At 49.7% G+C, this 17914-nt stretch overlaps 1 protein-coding gene across 1 annotated transcript in view; it reads left to right on the top strand.

Annotated features, from left to right (window-relative positions):
* Ulk4 (unc-51 like kinase 4) overlaps positions 1–17914 on the top strand; it is a 275914-nt gene that overhangs the window by 56726 nt on the left and 201274 nt on the right. Inside the window, exons 21-23 of the mRNA XM_051202614.1 lie at positions 5368–5529; positions 5928–6110; positions 15610–15737. Of these exons, the coding sequence (XP_051058571.1) occupies positions 5368–5529; positions 5928–6110; positions 15610–15737 (473 nt within the window). The remainder of the gene's footprint in view (positions 1–5367; positions 5530–5927; positions 6111–15609; positions 15738–17914) is intronic.

Raw genomic sequence — 17914 nt, 5'->3', positions numbered from 1 at the left:
GTGCGTGTGACATGATGGTGCATGTGACATGATGGTTCATATGATACAATGGTGCTTGTGACTTGATGGTGCGCATGACACGATGGTGTGTGTGTGACACAATGGTGTGTGTGTCACGATGGTGTGTGTGACATGGTGCGTGTGACATGATGGTGCATGTGACATGATGGTTCATATGACATGATGGTGCATGTGACATGATGGTGCATGTGACATGGGTGACTACTTTATCAGTACCATGATAATGCGGTCCTCAGCTGCAGCAGGAGCCGTGCTTGGGCTTATCACTCAAGGCCCTAAGCTAAGACCCCGGGGAACACAGGTGGAGAAGGGGACAGTCCTGATGACATGCTAGCCTCACCCTGTGGGGAGACGATGAAACAGGAAGGAATAAAAACTGCAGGGGTGTGAGGACCAGAGAAGCTGGTGTGAGCCCTCAAGCACCATGGTCCTCTGCCAACAGTGAGCAGGGCAGGATGGCCTGTCTTTATTTCTAAAGTCGACATTGACGCCTCCTGGGAGGTCAGTGCCTGTGGGTGTTTTCTCACTGTCTGATTGCTGAGGGGGACAATAGCCAAGTCGAGATGGTTTTAAATATAAAAGTTTTCATGAACAGTAGATACTGCAGGCAGAAACACAGTGTGTGTGTGTGTGTGTGTGTGAGAGAGAGAGAGAGAGAGAGAGAGAGGGAGAGAGAGAGGGAGAGAGAGAATGAGAAGTCGTGAATTACCCGTCTCAGGGGAAATGGGGATTCTCTGTGACACCATGTCCATAGTGTGTGGACTTCTGTCACTGTCATTTGGGGTAAATCATCTTATGTGGCCACTGGTCTCGTTGAGACTGGACATTTTGGGTGGGGACTTGGAGACTTTAGGAATCAGGCTTTGTTTGCATGGGCATCGCGGTCACTGGCACGGTCACTGGCGTGGGCTCCGTGGCTATGAGGGAGGGTGTGGGCATCACGGTCAATGGGTGGACTCCGTGGCTGTGAGGGAGTGGATACTCTGCTTTTTAATTTTTCTTTTGGTTTCTGTGTGCAAGTTTTGCAGAGGACAGAACGTGTGTGTGTGTGTGTGTGTGTGTGTGTGTGTGTGTGTGTGGTGTGTGTGTATGTGTGGTGTGTGTGTGTGAGTGTGTGTGTGTATATGTGTGGTGTGTGTGTGGTGTGTGAGTGTGTATGTGTGATGTGTGTGTGGTGTGTATGTGTGATGTGTGTGAGTGTGTGTGTGTAGCTTTGTGCACATTAGTGCAGGTGTCCACTGTGGCCAGCGGAGTGCATCAGATCCCTTGAAGCTGGAGATACAGGCTACCCCCACCCCCCCACATGGGTTCTGGGATCACAGATGCTCTTAATAGCTGAACCAACCTTCCAGTCCTATATTGTGGGTACTTTTAGTTTGTATAATCTGCTCTTTACTCGTTTACAGTATCTGTTGACAGCAGAAGGTCTTAAGGGTGGATGAGGTGGCTTAGAGGCAAGGCACTTGCCACCAGCCTGATTTCTGCAAGTTGTCCTGTGACCTCTACATGGTACATATACACCATTTTCCCAAATAAATAAGCATACAAAAAAATTAAGCCCTTATGGTACTGACAGGAGCGTGGATTCCCAGGGGCAGCTCATCTCCAACGACAACCCCCCACCCCCAGCATCTTTTAGTTTTTGGTTAATCTCCATCACCAGCGAACACTGCATGCATTCAATTCTACAGTATTTCCTCTCTTCAATTCACAGTTAGTAGTCCATATTCTGTGCCTTAGAGGGCCTCTTGGTCTTCTTCCCCTTATGTGGTGGTTTGAATAGGAATGACCCCCATACTACAGGGAGGAAGTGTGCCATTGTGGGGGTGGGCTCATATTTCCTGCTGCCTGTGGATCAAGATGTAGAACTCACAGCTCCTTCTCCAAAACCACGTCCACCTGCAGGCTGCCATGTCCCGCCACGATGATAATGGACTAAACCTCTGAAACTTTAAGCCACATCCAATTAATTGGTTCTCTTTATAAATGTTGCCACGGTTATGGTATCTCTTCACAGCAATAGAAACCCCAACCAAGTCACCTTATAATTGTAACACCGACCTGCCCTTGTGCAATTATTCAGACAGCGCTATTGCAAAGCCAAATCCTTCTGTTTAACGATCTAGAGGCAGTGGGACCTGGTGGAGTGGAACCTAAAAATGCGGTCTCACGTAAATAAATAAAAATATAAATAAATAAATAAAACTATAAAAAAATAAAGTCTCACATAATAGCCAACTTTATTCATCGCATCAAACAATTTGTAGTCTGGGGGGTTAGGGAGAGTCAGCCAAGTAAAGTGTGCACTCACAAGGACAAGACACGTGGTAAAAGCATGTTTTTCCATAGGGGCATATCAGTCAATAATAGCCAATCGTAATAAATAACCCAAAGTAAGCTCACTCCTCTCCGCTGCACGGGGGGGGGGGGGTCACAGAAGCACATTCCAGGGGCAATTCTGTGCTTTCCATGAAGCTGAGGCCACGAGACTCTTGTCTTGTTTTCTTGCGGTTTTCTCGAAAGCACGCAGAATTCCCTCACAGAACCTCACCCTCGGACTGTGCTCCACACCCATCTAACACTCCATCTGGATACAGACACGCGCATTTCTGGTCAGGATGGCGGCGTGGGTATGAGGCCTCCTCTGTCCTGCAGCACAGGCATCTATCTTAGCCCTTGGTAAAAAAAAGTTTCATTCCCCACGGGCACACTCCTCAGCTGAGGAGTCATGCCGGGTGGGCCATGGTAGCTCAGAGCTGTGTTCTCCGTCGCTTTGTTGAGTGAGGGCTACCTGGTTTCTGGAAACTTCCCCTCTTCCTTCTTCATACGATTTCTTGTAAAGGAAGATTTCATTTTAAATAACAAGGACATCTTTTACTGATATCTTTGTAGCTTTCTTTTGTGTCTCGTCAAATGTTCGGTAAAACAAACATCTCTGGTCAAATCCCGTTTGTGTCTTCTCCCCCGTATGATTTTCCTGGTGTTGGAGATGGGGCCAAGTGCCTCCTACCAGACTCACCCGCACTCATTGCGTGTGCAGGACCCCACTGTGCAGCCCAGATGGATAACGGGAAAAATTCCTACAGAAAGCCCTCCCGCAGTGATCACATTTGTAGGGTTTTCCTACTTCTGGGGATTCTCGGGTGTAAGATAGGGAAAGAGCTCTTTATAAACGCCGTCCCACATCCATTTCACCCGTATGGCTGTCTCTCTCCAGCACGAGTTCTCCTTCCCGTGTGCGGTGAGTTGAGAGCTACGGAGGGTTACATTTGTGAGGCTCTCACCATTATGACCCCCCCCTCAGAAAAGCGTCAAGGTGCCAGCTCTGGCTGAAAGATTCCCCACATTTACTAAATCCATAATTTTCTAACAAACAAGCAAACTTTGTTTCCTGAAAAACTGGGCCATCTGGCTATAGAGTTTCCCATATTTTTATTTACATTAATCGCTATTAATTTCAGAACGGCTTCCTACCCAGTGAGGGCTGAGCATGCTCTGAACAGCCTGTCACACTCCAGCTTTTGAAGGCTTTCCCACATTTAGCACTTTATTCCAAACCAAGTTCTTCTGTGCTTTGCTACGTCACTCACCTTTGTTGCTATGATAAAATCCCCGGCTTCTGCATCCTGAGGGAGGAAGGGTTGTCTTGGCTTGTGGTTTCAGGGTACATAGTCCCCCAAGCAGGAAGGCCTGGTGGCAGGCGGCTCCACAGTAGTGGGAACTCGTGGCTGGGCCTCCCGAATTCTTCACCTCTCAGCGCATCAGGAAGCCGAGAAAGAAGATGCCAACTTTCTTTTCTTTCCATTTTTTTCTGTTTTAACTTTTATTCAACCTAAGATCTCAGGTCACGGTATGGTGTCACCAGCATGGTCAGTGGGACTTCTCTCCTGAGTTATTTGTCTCTGGAAATGCTCTCATAGATTTGTTCAAAGGTGTATCTCCTAGGTGATTGTAAATCCAGTTAACGTGACAGTGAAAATTAATGATTATATTTTCTTAGGGTTGGGTTGAGTTACCCTAGAAACCTTTCCACATTTTTTTTTTTTTTTTTTTTTTTTGAGACAGGGTTTCACTATGTAGCTTGGCTGTCTTTAAACTCGCTTTGTAGACCAGGCGGGCCTCGAACTCGCAGAGATCCGCCTGCCTCTGCCTCCTGAGTTCTGGGACTAAAGTGCGCCACCACCGCCCAGCACCTTTGTTGTTTTTAAAGAGTCTTTCTCCAGCATGCTTGCTTTTCCATGTAGTCCCTAGCGCGGGAGTTCCAGCTGCAGCATTTTTAAGATTCGGTGCATTTCAAAAATTCATTTCCAGTGTGAGCTCTCTGGAGTCCTGTAAGCGGAGAGAGCTGTAGCTGAAGCACCTCCCATTTGCTGCCCGGCATGTTCTCTTGTATGAATCCTCTGTGTGAAGAATTCCACCGGAGCCGAGCCCTCCCCACATTTGTTACACCTGGCGGTTTTACTCCACTGTGAGTCTGTTCATGTTTCAAGCGAGGGCCGAGTACGCCCTGCAGATGTCTCTGCCCTCATCACGGTCACAGGGCTCTCTGCTGTGCCAGGTTTTCTGGTGTTCAATGGGACGGCAGCTAGCTCGCAGTGAAAGACCCTCCACAGGCATCGCACTGCACGCACAGGGCTTCTCTGTGGTGTTACGCTTGCGTGTTCGCTCAGGGACGGGCCACTCACCAAGACCTTTCCTTCCCCGCTGTTGTATCATTTTTTTTTTTTTTTTTAGCAGTACTGATTTGTGATGTCCCATCAAGGAGGGCTACGATAACGTAGTCTCATACGCTTTGTAAAAGCCATGTCGTTTTTAGTTTTTTAAAATTATGTTTGAGTGAGTGAGTGTGTGTGAGTGAGCGCAGCGCCCAATGGGGGCCAGAAGAGAGCAGTGAGCATTGTGTCCCCTGGGTTTGGAATCACAGGCAGCTGTGAGCTGCCCAGTGCGGTTGCTGGGAACAAAGTTGGTTTCTCTGCAAGAGCAGTTCCTGCTCTTGTCCTCTGAGCCATCTCTCCAGCCCCAACCAGAGTCTATGAGCTAGAACATTATCGTTGGATTTTTTTTGCTGGAGTCTTTTTTCTTTTCCCTGAGACAGGGTTTCTCTGTGTTGCCCTGGCTGTCCTGGAACTCACTCTGTAGACCAGGCTGGCCTCAAACTCACAGAGATCTGCCTGCCTCTGCCTCCCGAGTGCTGGGATTAAAAGTGTATGCCACCACTATTGCCTGAGCGTTAGTTATCTGCATTGGTTCTGAGGAAGCCGCAAGCTGGTTTCTCACTCTGAAGAAGACCCTCTGCAGGGTGAAGCGGCATTTTTTGAATCTTCCCGCTGTTCGTTGGTTCTCCAGGAAGAGCGGGTTGTCAATCACATGGCTGCGAAGATCATCGAGAATGTTTGCACCACATTCTCTGCCCAGGCGCAGGGTTTCATCACGGGAGAAGTCGGGCCTGTCCTGTGGCACCTGTTCAGACACTCCACCGTGGACTCCCTGAGGATAACAGCCATATCGGTAAGTAAAGCATCTCTGGGGATGTTCCCAGGGGCACAGGCGCTGTGTCTGAAGAAATGCGCCCGAGTGAGGTGGATTTAATGGGAAAGGCAGAAACGTTGGGGAATAGATAGCTCAAGAGGGCCTGGGAGAGTTTGGGGCCTCGTGGGATGTGACATCCATTTCTGGTCAGACTACCTGGAGCTGAGTGTGGACGTCCTTGATGGCCGGCTGGTGGGTCCCAGTCATGTGCACTCACATGTCTGACATTAAGGCTCTAAAACGAGTGCCCTCTTTTGAGCAGGGCCCTGTGGCACTTGTAGGGGTGGGGATGCCCGGTACCCCTCCCCTTCTCCCCTCCCCCCCTCCTCTCCCTCTCTGCCCCAGTCTGTGATGGATCTGCGCTCCTGTTCCCACAGGCCCTGTGCAGAATCACACGCCAGTCTCCCACGGCCTTCCAGAACGTCATTGAGAAGGTGGGACTCAATGCTGTCATCAGCTCCCTGGCCTCTTCAATCTGCAAAGTGCAGCAGTACATGCTGACCCTGTTCGCGGCCATGCTGTCCTGTGGGATTCATCTCCAGCGGCTGATCCAAGAGAAGGTCTGTCTCTGCGCTCAGCTTTGCTGGAAAGGTCCGTCTTCCTCCCACAGCGGTGCACTTGACACGGCATGTCATCCCTGTAGGGTTAGGTGTCATCCCTAGGAGGCCTTTTGGCCTTTGCCAGACCCTGCATGGGGCCACAGAACACCCAGTCAAAGATGCACGCGGCCGCTTTCGGTGATAAATGGACAGGGGCACCCGGCCCTGCCATCTTGCTTCAGTGAGAGGCCTCCTCCACACTGCCGTTTTCACGCGGTGTCTTTGCAGCCTGGCCCTCTTCCCGGGTGCTCTGTTGTTAGCGGGAGGGGCTCCCCTGTCTCTCTTCCCTCTGACCGCGTCCAATCCTCCCCAACCCGTGTCACCTCTTGAGTCGTCTTCCCCTGTTTTTGGTTTCATCTTCCTTGTGTCTCTTGAGGTTCCCAGTGTGCACGGTAGCGATGACTGGGCCTCTGTACCAGCCTTCCTCCACCTGTCCCTTCTTGCCCTGATGAAGAGTGGTGTCTGCTACCATCTCCTCTATGGCTGTGGCCTGTTGGGAATGCAGACACTTTCGCCTGCTGCACGCTCTGCTGCCTCGGAGCCCACAGGAGCATGCTGTGTCTGCTGAGTATTTATTTTCCCTAGTGTTTTAGAAGCCCATGTGCAATGTGTGTACAGCGACCTGCCAACAGTTTAAAAAAAAAAATAAAATAAAATAAAAAGAAGACCACGCTTGTATGCAGGTTTGTAAGGTAATGAGTCAAAGGGTGACGTGTTCTCGGTTGTGTAGTGTTTCTAAACTGTAAGTGGAGTTCTTAATTGGTCCAGATAATAAAAAGCCACAGTCAGATATAGAGGGAAATGCCACACCTTACCTCCTTAGTGTCTCAGCAGACAAGAGAGCGGTTCCTGTTTCTCCCTGCTTACATCCTGTTTGTGCCCAGCTACGTCATTTCCTGTCTGTCTGTACAGACCTCCAGACCTCTATGGTTAGCTAGTGGCAAGTTCCATCCTCCGACCGCCAACAGGCTTTATTTGTACAAGCGAGATATCACCACACCCAACTTCTTAAAGAGAATGTTCCTGTAGCTTTCTATACACCTGAGTCATTTGTCCGTCTGTCCATCCACCCATCCTTCTGTGTTGGGAATCCTTTTCTCTCACCGTTGCTCCTGCCCTCTGTCACAGAGCTGCACCCCAGTCTCAGATCAGAACTTTGTAAATCTCCATGGAGGACCTTGGAGTGCGGCCGTTGAACCCACTGTTGGCTGTGGCCCTACTGCATTAAATATATATATATATTTATATATATATATTTAGAAGCTTTACATTAATAATATACTTGCATGGCACCTTAGTTTCTGTGGCTGTGATAAAATTCTCTGACAAACACACTTAAGGAGAAGGATAAGGTTTATTTTAGCTCATAGCGAAGGTTATAGTACGTCATGACGGGTTTGTGAAACTCTAAATAGAGAGCAGAGCGAGGCACACTGGTGCCTTAACTCCAGTTTGAGGTTCAGATGGCTGTGGCTGCAAGCAAGCGTTGTTCAGCAGTCTGCCTATCTAGGTCTGCTATTCAGTTTCCCAAGTTATTAAATGCTACGATCATTTTGTAGAAATAGTCACCTTTGGCAACTTTATTGTGAGAGTTGTGGTTGGGGAGGCTGAGGGTCTTAGCAGAATTAGTTTTAAACTCTCAGTACACTGTATAATATGTTATACATTGTATAATATTTTAAAAAGAAAATGAGATACATTGTTTCATGCTATGTAACTATGTTTCCATGTCTGTTAAATGAATGAATGGACGCAGGAGGGTGAATGCTCACTTTTAATTAGTACTGGCCCTTTCTCCCACCCAAGTACCAACAGGTCCCACTCTGCCTTGCTTCTGAGATCAGATGAGTTCAAAGTATTGTGGCTAAGGCATGGTCCGACCTTTCTTTCTTTCCTTTAAACTTCATTGCAGTGTGTGTGTGTGTGTGTGTGTGTGTGTGTGTGTGTGTGATCACATGTGCACATGCACCATGTCATGTATGTGAGGTCAGAGGCATTTCATGGATTTGTTCCTTCCCTTCTTGCAGGTTCTAGTGACTGAATCGCCCGTCTTGAGTTCCCCACAAGTACCTACCCACCGAGCCATCTCGTGGGGCCAGTGTTGGCAGGTCACTTCCATCTTGAATACGGAAACTCAATATGTAGACAACATCTTGGGTGGCATGTCGTAAGACTCTGATAACAGTTAAGCTCATACTTCTGTAGGCTGCCTGAGGCCAAACTAGCACGGGGAAGGAGATGTTGTTTCTTCACTGCTGGGTTGGGCAGCTGTTCAGGTTCCCCGTTGAGTTCACTGATACCTGATTAGGGCATGAGTGAACGCCTTATGCCCCTTTGTCTTCTCTGATTGGTCACCCGCGTGACTGGTAGATAGCTGGCTCCTGGAGATGGCCTGCACTAATGCTGGTGTCCGGGAAGGGACTTTCATTGCTGTTTGTCCTATTGGCTTACTATTGCTATTAACTAGCTCTTTCAACTTAAATTAACCCATTGCTACCTCACATCTTGCTTCCTTGGTGGCTGCCAGCATCTCCCCGTGACTTCTTTCTCCCTGTATCTCTGCATGGGGTTCCCCACCTAGCTATATTCTGCCCTGCCACAGGCCAAAACAGCTTCATTCATTAACCAAAAAAAGCAACACATATCTGTGTTACAAGCAGATTTTCCACCAGCCTGGCCCACAGCCTCGCCAGCCCCAAATAACACACAGAGACGCTGTATTAGATATAAAGCTATTGGCCTGTTACTAGTGTTTCTTACTGGCTAGCTCTGTCTTAAATATTAACCCATTTCTATTAATCTAAGTGTTCTTATCTTACTGGACAGAGGGTCGGGACCTCTGTCCTCTTGGTCCTACATGTTGACTCTCCTCCTACCTCTTCCCGAATCTTCCTTGTCTCCCAGTCCCACCTAACTTGCTTTCCTATTGGCCAACAGTGCTTTGTTCATTAACCAATGAGAGACTTATTTACAGAATGACACCTCCCATCTTATCTGTAGCAAGCAAAGGGCATCCCACATCATACTCTTCCTTTTTTAAGAGGCCCTTTCCCAAGTACTTTATTTTTGATAGCATGGTTTATTATATTAGAAACCGCTGCAGTGCTAGCGAAGTGCCCAACGGTGGCTTGTGGCGGATGTGCCAGGTGTCAGAGCTGTGCGGGGGTTTATGGTCAAAGCCTCTTTCTCCCCTTCACTGTATTTTCCTGTCTCCGCCCAGACACACAGTGGTCCCGCAGTGAATCCCGGTTCTCTTCTCTTGGCGCGCCCTCCGTCCCTGTGACTTGAGTGAGCCACGGAAGTTAGTTTCAGGATGTTGACAGCTGTGGCTCTTCTGACATTTTGCCCAGAAATCACGCAGGTCTCAAGTCCTCTCTGCCCTCTCGCGTTAGCACTCAGGCAGAAGGCTGTCCTTCAGAACTTAGAGGAGAAGGGTCCGGAAGGCTGCTGCTAGGGACACGGGTGCTGGCATCCAGCCTCGGAGGAACTTGGCATGCTGGGTAGTTGTTACTGAGTGACACCATTAACTGCAGAAACAGAACCACCCCCTGAGAGAGACTGCCGGAGCTAACTGTGACAAGGACCCGAACACCGGCACCAGGTGTAGCCACAGCCATGGGTGCTCAGAGGTGTGTGTGTGTGCCTGGCAAAAAGCTTCGCATATGAACTTAGTAGAATAATTCAAAATTCCATTCCCGTGCACATCTGTCACTAACAGTCAAACGCACACAACTAATGTCATTTGATTCAAGTACATTCTTTTCCCTCTGCATTACCGCTAGGTTTTAAAAAAAAAAAAAATCCTGGCACCACCTCAGTGTTCAATTCAGTAACAACTTAGGTCTGTCTTACACGTATTTGTGTGGGTGCATGCCTATAGTTATGTCTGTATAAGAGACTGCATACCTCAGCATTCATGTAGAGGTCATCATACAACTAACACCATGTGGTTCCCGGGGGTCAAATCATCAGCGTCAGCTGTAAAAGCCTTCACCGTCTCGCCGGCCCTGCCAGGCCTTGATATCCATCGGGGTCTCAGTTTCTTCATTGTCTTATACGTGACTCTTTGATCGAGATTTGAAGTGGGGTCTAACCAAGGATTCTGCCCCAGCTTCACTGATGTGCTTATGCCTCTCTGCACTCAGGTCCCCTACATATTTTTCCTCCTCCATAATGGATTTTTGAGCACAGGATTCAGAGTTCTGGGACTTTGCCATACCTGACCTTTTCTGGTTGGATCTAGCAAACGCCGTAAGAACACGGCATAGTTTGACATGGTATATATGCGTGTGTATGCTTCTTGTACTGTGTATTTACAGGTTTGGGTTCCTGGGGGAGGGTAAATTCTACCAGGGAGTAGATTGCTCCCAGGAGAAGAGACAGCTGCCGCTCGCCTGCCTGTTTTCTCTCGTGTGGAGCAGTAGTGGCTCGGGGTACCAACCCATCCGCGTCTGGCTTTAGGAGGTTTCGGCAGCCTTGAGTGATGCTCGCCTATGCTGGGGTCTGCTTGGTTCGAGCTCCAGCGCTTATCTCCTTCACTCAGGGTTCCTCCGTTGGAAAGATGTCTGAGGAACAATCTGGTGCGTTTTACTGGAGCAAAGGCAGGGTAAACACTTTGTTCATGTGTTTACTGGTTTGCAGAATAATGAGTTGGTTGCTTAGCGGTCTCCAAAGGCTGCTTCTTTGAGCATTCTTGAGCTTGCACAGATTTCACGATTGGGCTGTCAGTGCAGCATAGAACGGCTTCCTTTTCTAAAGACTGAGTTGCCTCCTGGGTCTTTTTGTCTTGACTCCTGTGGTCCTTGCATCTTGCTGTGTGATATGACAATAGTTTCCGACTTGGATGTCTTGTCTCTGGATCTGAAGCAGTCTGTCTCTCTAAGGAGTCTGACAGGGGCTCTCCTTGGGCTTGGGCCAGCTATTGTCTCCAGTCTTTTTGATTGACGAAGCCAGCGAGCATCTATTTAAAAATATGTCACCTGCTTGTGGTGGCATTTCTAACTTCATTTTTATGTTAGTCTCCTGTTTTTTGTTTTTGTTTTTGTTTTTTTTAATTTAAGCCGAAAATCTTAGTTCCTATTGTGGTAAAATTTTACTGTTTTCTAATGTTTGGTCAGGATGGTAATACTAATATAATTCCAGATACGATTCTTATTTTCGCGTGTATGCTTGGGACACTTGCATAGGGATGTGTAATTATGCTTTACATTCTCTTATGCTCTACTCTGTGACGCCAATAATTCCATACACACTGAGGTATTTACTTAACTTTTTAAATTAGGAGTGTATTTAAAAGTAGTTCAATTTGATTTTTCCTTTGAGGCAGGGTTCCTAGAATCCTAGGCTGGTCTTGTCCTCCGTAGCTCAAAATGACCTTGATCTGACTCTCCTGCTCCCAAATGCTGGGGTTGCAATTGTCACTTCCAAGTCAGGTTGTGTGGCACTGGGGATGGGACCCTGGGTGACCCAATGCATGCTGGGAAAGCACTGTAACACTGAGCCACAGCCCTAGCCCTTCGCGTGTCTTATAATCATTTAAGATACTAACTTGTCAGCTGGGAAATGGCTCAGTGGGAAAGAACACTTGGTTTGCACTTGTGAGGGCCTGGGTTTCAATTTCTAGCACCCACTCACAAAGCCGGGCGTGGCTCCTCCGTTGTCTGAGGGGCTTGGTGGCTACAAGTTCAGACAGGCGACATTGTCTCAAAAGCAAAGATAAGGCTGGCACTGAAGCCTGCCTGCAGCCTCCATGTACACACACAGGCATGCGCACTGCCCCACCCCCAACTTTGATTGACGGGTCACTTGACGAATCACGAAAGAGCCATGTGGATCCTGTGAGACTGCTCAGTGGTTAAAGACACTTTGTGCCAAACCTGAGGACCTGCATTCAATTTCTAGAATCCACACAGAGGAAGGAGAGAACCAGCTTGCAAAGGATATTCTCTGACTTATACACATGTGTGCTGTGGCAACACATGCACACACACACTCACACACACATGCACACACACATACATACTACATACGCACATGTGCACATACGCATACACATAACCACATATACACACATGCACACATACACTACATACACACACGCACACACAGACACCACATACACACATACACCACACACATATGCTCGCAAACACACATATACACAAACCACATATACACACTACACACACACACAGAGGCACCCACACTACACACACACTACATACACACACACCACATACAAACATGTACACATGCGTGCGCACACACGTGCACACACACAAATACACTACATACACACGCGCGCGCGCGCGCACACACACACACACACACACACACACACACACACACACACACGTGCACTGCCTCTATCAGATTGGCCTGCAGGCCCATCTGCAGAACATTTTCTTGATTGATGGTTGATGTGGGAGGGCCCAGCTCACGGTGGGCGGGGCCACCTCCTGGCTGGTGCTCCTGGGTTCTACAAGAAAGCAGAGTGAGCTTTGGAGAGCAGTTCCCCTCCAGGGCCTCAGCCTCAGCTCCTGCCTCCAGGGTCCTGCTTGAGTTCCTGCCCCCTACTTCCTTCCTGAGGGGACTGTAAGCTGTGAGATGAGATTAACCCTTCCCTCCCTCAGTTACTTTGGTTGTGGTTTTTTTTTTTTTTTTTTAGCTCAGACACTTGTTTCCTTCCTCAACTGTAAAGCTTTCTGTTGGTTAACCTGCTTTAATCTCCCATTAAGAATATAAACACGCGGGCTGGAGAGATGGCTCAGAGGTTAAGAGCAGAGGTCCTGAGTTCAATTCCCAGCACCCACGTCCATGGTGGTTCACAGGCATGTGTAGTGAGATCTGGTGCCTGCCCTCCCTCCCTCCCGTCTTTCTGCCCACCCGTCCGTCCGCCCGCCCGCCATGTGCTCACGTGGCTGCTCTTTTCCCTGTCTCCCCCGCATCTCACTGTGCTTCTCTCCTCTCCTCTGCATCTCTGTGGGGAAGATGTTGATGTAGCTCTCCCCACCGCTGCCCGGAATGGATCAGGCACTGGCAGAGCCCAAGCTGCTCTCTCTCACCAAGCACGACTTCTTATAGAAAATGGCTCTGGTTGCCAAGTTCCAGTGGGCTGGAAGGACAGCAGTCTGTGTGGGAAGACAGCTTTGCGCAGTGTGGACCCTTGTCTCTGGAGATCCCGTCACTGTGGCATCTGTGCCTGGGGTGCACAGTGTCCCCACGCCCTCTTGTGTCACCCAGCACCCTGTGGCGACAGTCAGGGATGTGGACTCCCGTCCCGCAAGCCCTGGACCCTGGGCTAACTGGTAGGAAAGGCAACCAGACTTGTGCTCTGGGCCCGTGTTGAGCTGAAGCCGAGATCTTTGGTAGCGGCTGTGATGTTCTCCCTTCCTAGGATAAAAGGCGGCATAGGCTGCCCCATAGACACCCATTTCTATGGTTTGTGGTGGGGTACAGGGTGACAAAGAGTCTCCTTCAAAAAAATCCTGTATTTACTAAAAGCTAACTGAGTTTACCACCAACATTATTAATAGGAAAACACACAACTTGTGAGTTCGTACATGTATATTTTTTAAATGAGGAATAGGGTCTCAAAAGCCAGCAAAAGAGTCAGAGACAGCCCCTGCTGCAGCTGTTGGGAGCCCCCTACAAGAAGACCAAGCCAAACAACTGTCACATATATGCAGAGGGCCTAGGTCAGTCCCATGCAGGCAGGCTCCCTGGTTGTCGGTTCAGACTCTGTGAGCCCCTGCGAGCCCAGACTAGTTGATTCTGTGGGTTTTCTTGTGGTGTCCCTGACCCTTCTGGCTCCTACAGTCCTTCCTCCCTCTCTTTAGCGGGGTCCCTGAGCTCTGCCTGATGCTTGGCTGTGGGTCTCTGCATCAGTTGCCGGATGAAGCCTCTCTGATGACAGTTGGCCTAGGCACCAACCTATGAGTGTAGCAGAAAATGGTTAGGCATCATTGCATTGACACTTTTTCTCCGGTCATGTTTGGTTCTCTCCTAGGTCTCTGGGCCATCCAGCCTCTGGGTCCTGATGCTCCAGGCAATGTCAGGCGTGTTCTCATTCTCGTGGCATGGGTCTCAGGCTGGACCAGTCACTGGTTGGCCACGCTTAACCCCAGCACATCCAAAGGCAGGGCAGACTGTAGGTCGAAGTTATGTGGCTGGGTTGGTGTCCCACCCCCTCCACTGGAAGCCTCTCGTGGTCACAGGAGATGGCCAGTCCAGGCCACATGTCCACTGTTGCTAGGAGTCCTTGCAGCAGGCTTCTACCTTCCCCTGAAATCCCCCCTTTCCAGTCCTCCCTTTCTCTACTCTCCCCCTTCCTCCCTCCCCCACCTGATCCTTCAAGTTCCCGTTCCCACCCACCCCCAACCCACCCCCAAAATCTTTTATTTTCAGGAAGTGCCCCCACCCCCGTCCTCCTTGTTACCTAGCCTCTGTGGATTGTAGCCTTATGAGTGAGCCCATACCATGTTTGTGTGTGTGCATGTGTGAGTGCATGTATGTGGTGTGTGTGAGTGTGCACGTGTGAGTGTGTGTGGTATGTGTGGTGTGAGTGTGCATATGTGAGTGTGTGTGTGTAAGTGCATGTGTGTGCATGTGTGAGAGTGTATGTGGTATGAGTGTGTATGAGTGCATATGTGAGTGTGTGTGTGTGTGAATGTATGTATATGGTGTGTGTGTGAGTGTATGTGTGTATGTGGTGTGTGTGTGCATGCACACCTTTGCTATTTGCATTTGGGTCTAGAACCTGCCATAGTTTTATTCTGTCTAAAAGCGTCACTGTCCATTGCTCGGTGTGGTGAGACCTTTAAGTAAAATGTTAGGACCGTGTTTCTGTTTGTGTCGGTCACCATGTGCGACTCTTATGCCGTTTGTTAAGCTCTGTCACTGGAGGTAGGAACTGTGTCTGTGTGGGCACGTGTGCCCCTGCTGAGACTCGGGTCAGCATGCTCCCCGGGCCTCCTGTGCGTGGTCCATCTACTTCCTCCACTTCCTGTTGTGTACCCGAGGCCTTGTTTTCCAACTGGGCTGGATTTGAACTCAGCTTAGAATTTGAGCAAATCATTCACCATTTGAAGATTTACCTTTTTATTAAAATTTTTGAATATTTTTAATTAAAATATCACCTTTTCCTCCCTTCTCTTCCCTCTAGCCTCTCCATCGACCCCTCTCAGTAACCGCTCTGATAACTCCCTTACAAGATACAGTCTAGGAAATAGGATTCCCTAGTCCAGGAACTAAGGCTGACAATCATCAAGAGGGACCGTGTGAAAATGAATTGCTTTTGCCAAGACACACGGGCTAATTTCAGGTTTAAGTGAGAGAGTACACATGGGTTTGGACCAAACTAAGAATGCAGATGCAGCTGAAGGGTTTTATCTTCTGCCTCCTGTTTGACCACTCTAACCCGTGAGCTATTGGGTTGACCTTTCCATTGTGTCTCCTCCAGGACTTTGTGTCTACGATCATCCGTCTACTGGACAGTCCGTCCACGGCCATCAGAGCCAAAGCCTTCCTGGTGCTGCTTTACATCCTCTCTCATAACCGGGACATGCTGCTCCTGAGCTGCCAAGCGAGGTACGGTGCCTCCCAGAGTGTCTGCCTGCCGGGCCCGGCCATCCCTGGTTTGTATGTGTCCAGGGGACAACTTAGTGGCCTTTAGGTGTCTGATATTGAAAACATTTGCTCAAGTTTTCCAAGAGTTGAATCTGCCTCTCTGGTATCCTCATCTTGGAAGCCCAGAGAGAACCCTGAGCATAGGCAGGTGAGGTCTCAAGGCTGAGGGGTGAAGGTCCCTCTGTAGGGGAGTGGTTTCCAGAACAGTCTTGGACTAGTGTCTGTCTGTCACGTTGAGATTTTCTATTTTGTTTGTTCCTTTTAGAAAGGGATTGGCTTTGTAGCCCAGGCTAGCCTTGAACTCCTGGGCCTCCTGCGGTGGCCTCCCCAGTCCTGGAACTGCAGGTGGGAAGCACCATGCTGGGCTCTCTGTTCCACCCTTCCTGTCACAGGAGGAGCTGTCCTGGGTGGCCCCAAGTTCTGTCTGTGCTGGGCTCGTTCTCACAGACATTTCTTCAGTCCCTCAGCCCTGCTCCACTGGGATCCAGAGAGTCCTGGGCAATCTAGGCGATGCCTTTTCATTTGGAGCTTGGAGATCCCTGTGTAGCCCAGGCTGCCCTCGAGCTCACTGTGTAGCTCAGGCTTGAAGTTGTGATCTTCATGCCTCAGTCTCCCCAAAAGGTGAGATTACAGACTCCCTGGAAACCCAGGGGCATGCTCGGTTAGGGCTAGGGTCCTCCGCCCCCTCCCACGAGGGGGTGTCACCACTGTAAGCAGCTGGTGACCTCGGGGAAGATGGTGGCAGTTCCTCGTGGAGGATTCTGCTGTGTGAGTTCTCCCAAGGCAGTCTCTGCTGTGACCCCTAAGCTTCTAGTAGTGTAAGGATTGCGGCCTGAAGGGGCGCAGCTCTACACACTCTGGAGCCACACAGTGAGCGGGGTGGCCTGGGCACAGGGTGCAGACTGCAGCAGAGACGGCCCCACTGTGACACCAGCCCCCGAGGCCATGCAACCCCCAAGCGTGGCTCCTCCTGTGGAAGGTTGCGTGACCCAGAGCAGGACTCACTCACGTGGCCGAGGGCCGGTCTGTGAGGGATGGTACCTCACCTCGTCCTTAAGCTGAGAAGTTTCCTCAGCCGCTGAGCTGTGAGGACACCAGCAGTCTACATCCCCGTGCACGCAGGAAGCCTCTAGGAGAAAGAACAGCGTGAACATGCAGCCTCCAGCAAAGCAACTGACCGAGGAGACAGGGGAATCCCAGCTGTCAGTGTGACCCAGTGAGAGGTTTTATCAATGTCAGAAGAACTGAAAAGAGATGGCCCCCCACAGGGACGGCCCTGGGACCTCCAAAGGCCACGTGAACCAACGGCAAAGACTCAGGGGTCAAGATTCAGAACAGGTCCTGGAGGCCTCAAGCACCAAGTGCTAGGGATTGTGGGCGGGGCCTGGGGCAGGTGACTTGTGACTCAGGAAGTGGTGCAGGATTCTTCCAGATGCAGCCGCTCTGTTGATTTTACTTGACCTAGGGGCGACGTTAGAAAGACCAGTGAGAAGAACTGAGGCAGAGTGGACGATGGTGGCCAGGTGGCTCTGTTACCACAGCTGTGCCTTGAATGCTGGGAGGCAGCTGACAGCACACTCTCCCCCAGCGGGAGGAGGAGGCATCCCTCTTGCCCTGGGCTCCGCTTTGGAGACTGACACACGAGGAAGGGAGGCAGGCCTTAGTTAATTGTCCTGTTGCTACCAGGCCCTCTGCTTTTTGTTCACTCTGGGTTTGGGGCTTTATAATTTCAAATGATCGCTTTTCAGATTCCCCGGTAGAGCAGCCTTCTCTTCTCCACACTGTTGAGTCGAGCCCATCTGGTGAAGGGTTTGCATTTTTCATCTGGCTCATTTTCATGAACTTTTAAAATAACATTTAAGACGTTAAATTCTTTCCTTTAAGAGCATTTTCAGTGCTTCTCGGAAATTTTATTTTTTTAAGTATTGGGACCACGCATGCCCCTACCACTCACATAGAGGTTGGAGGATACTTTTTGGGAGTCCATTCCCTCCCTCCACCTTGTGAGTCCTGAGGAGGGAACCTGGTCGTCAGGCATTGCAGCAGCCGCCTTTACTTGCTGACTCCATTGGTTGGATGCTGCCATCAGCTTCCTCCCAGCAGGGGGAAGCAGTCCTGCTGCAGCTGAGGACCTGGAG

This window comes from Phodopus roborovskii, unplaced genomic scaffold, assembly GCF_943737965.1.
Source record: "Phodopus roborovskii unplaced genomic scaffold, PHOROB, whole genome shotgun sequence".
In the NCBI taxonomy this organism is placed as follows: domain Eukaryota; kingdom Metazoa; phylum Chordata; class Mammalia; order Rodentia; family Cricetidae; genus Phodopus; species Phodopus roborovskii.
Note: the sequence above shows the minus strand (reverse complement) of the source record. Positions and strands in the feature narration are given on the sequence as shown.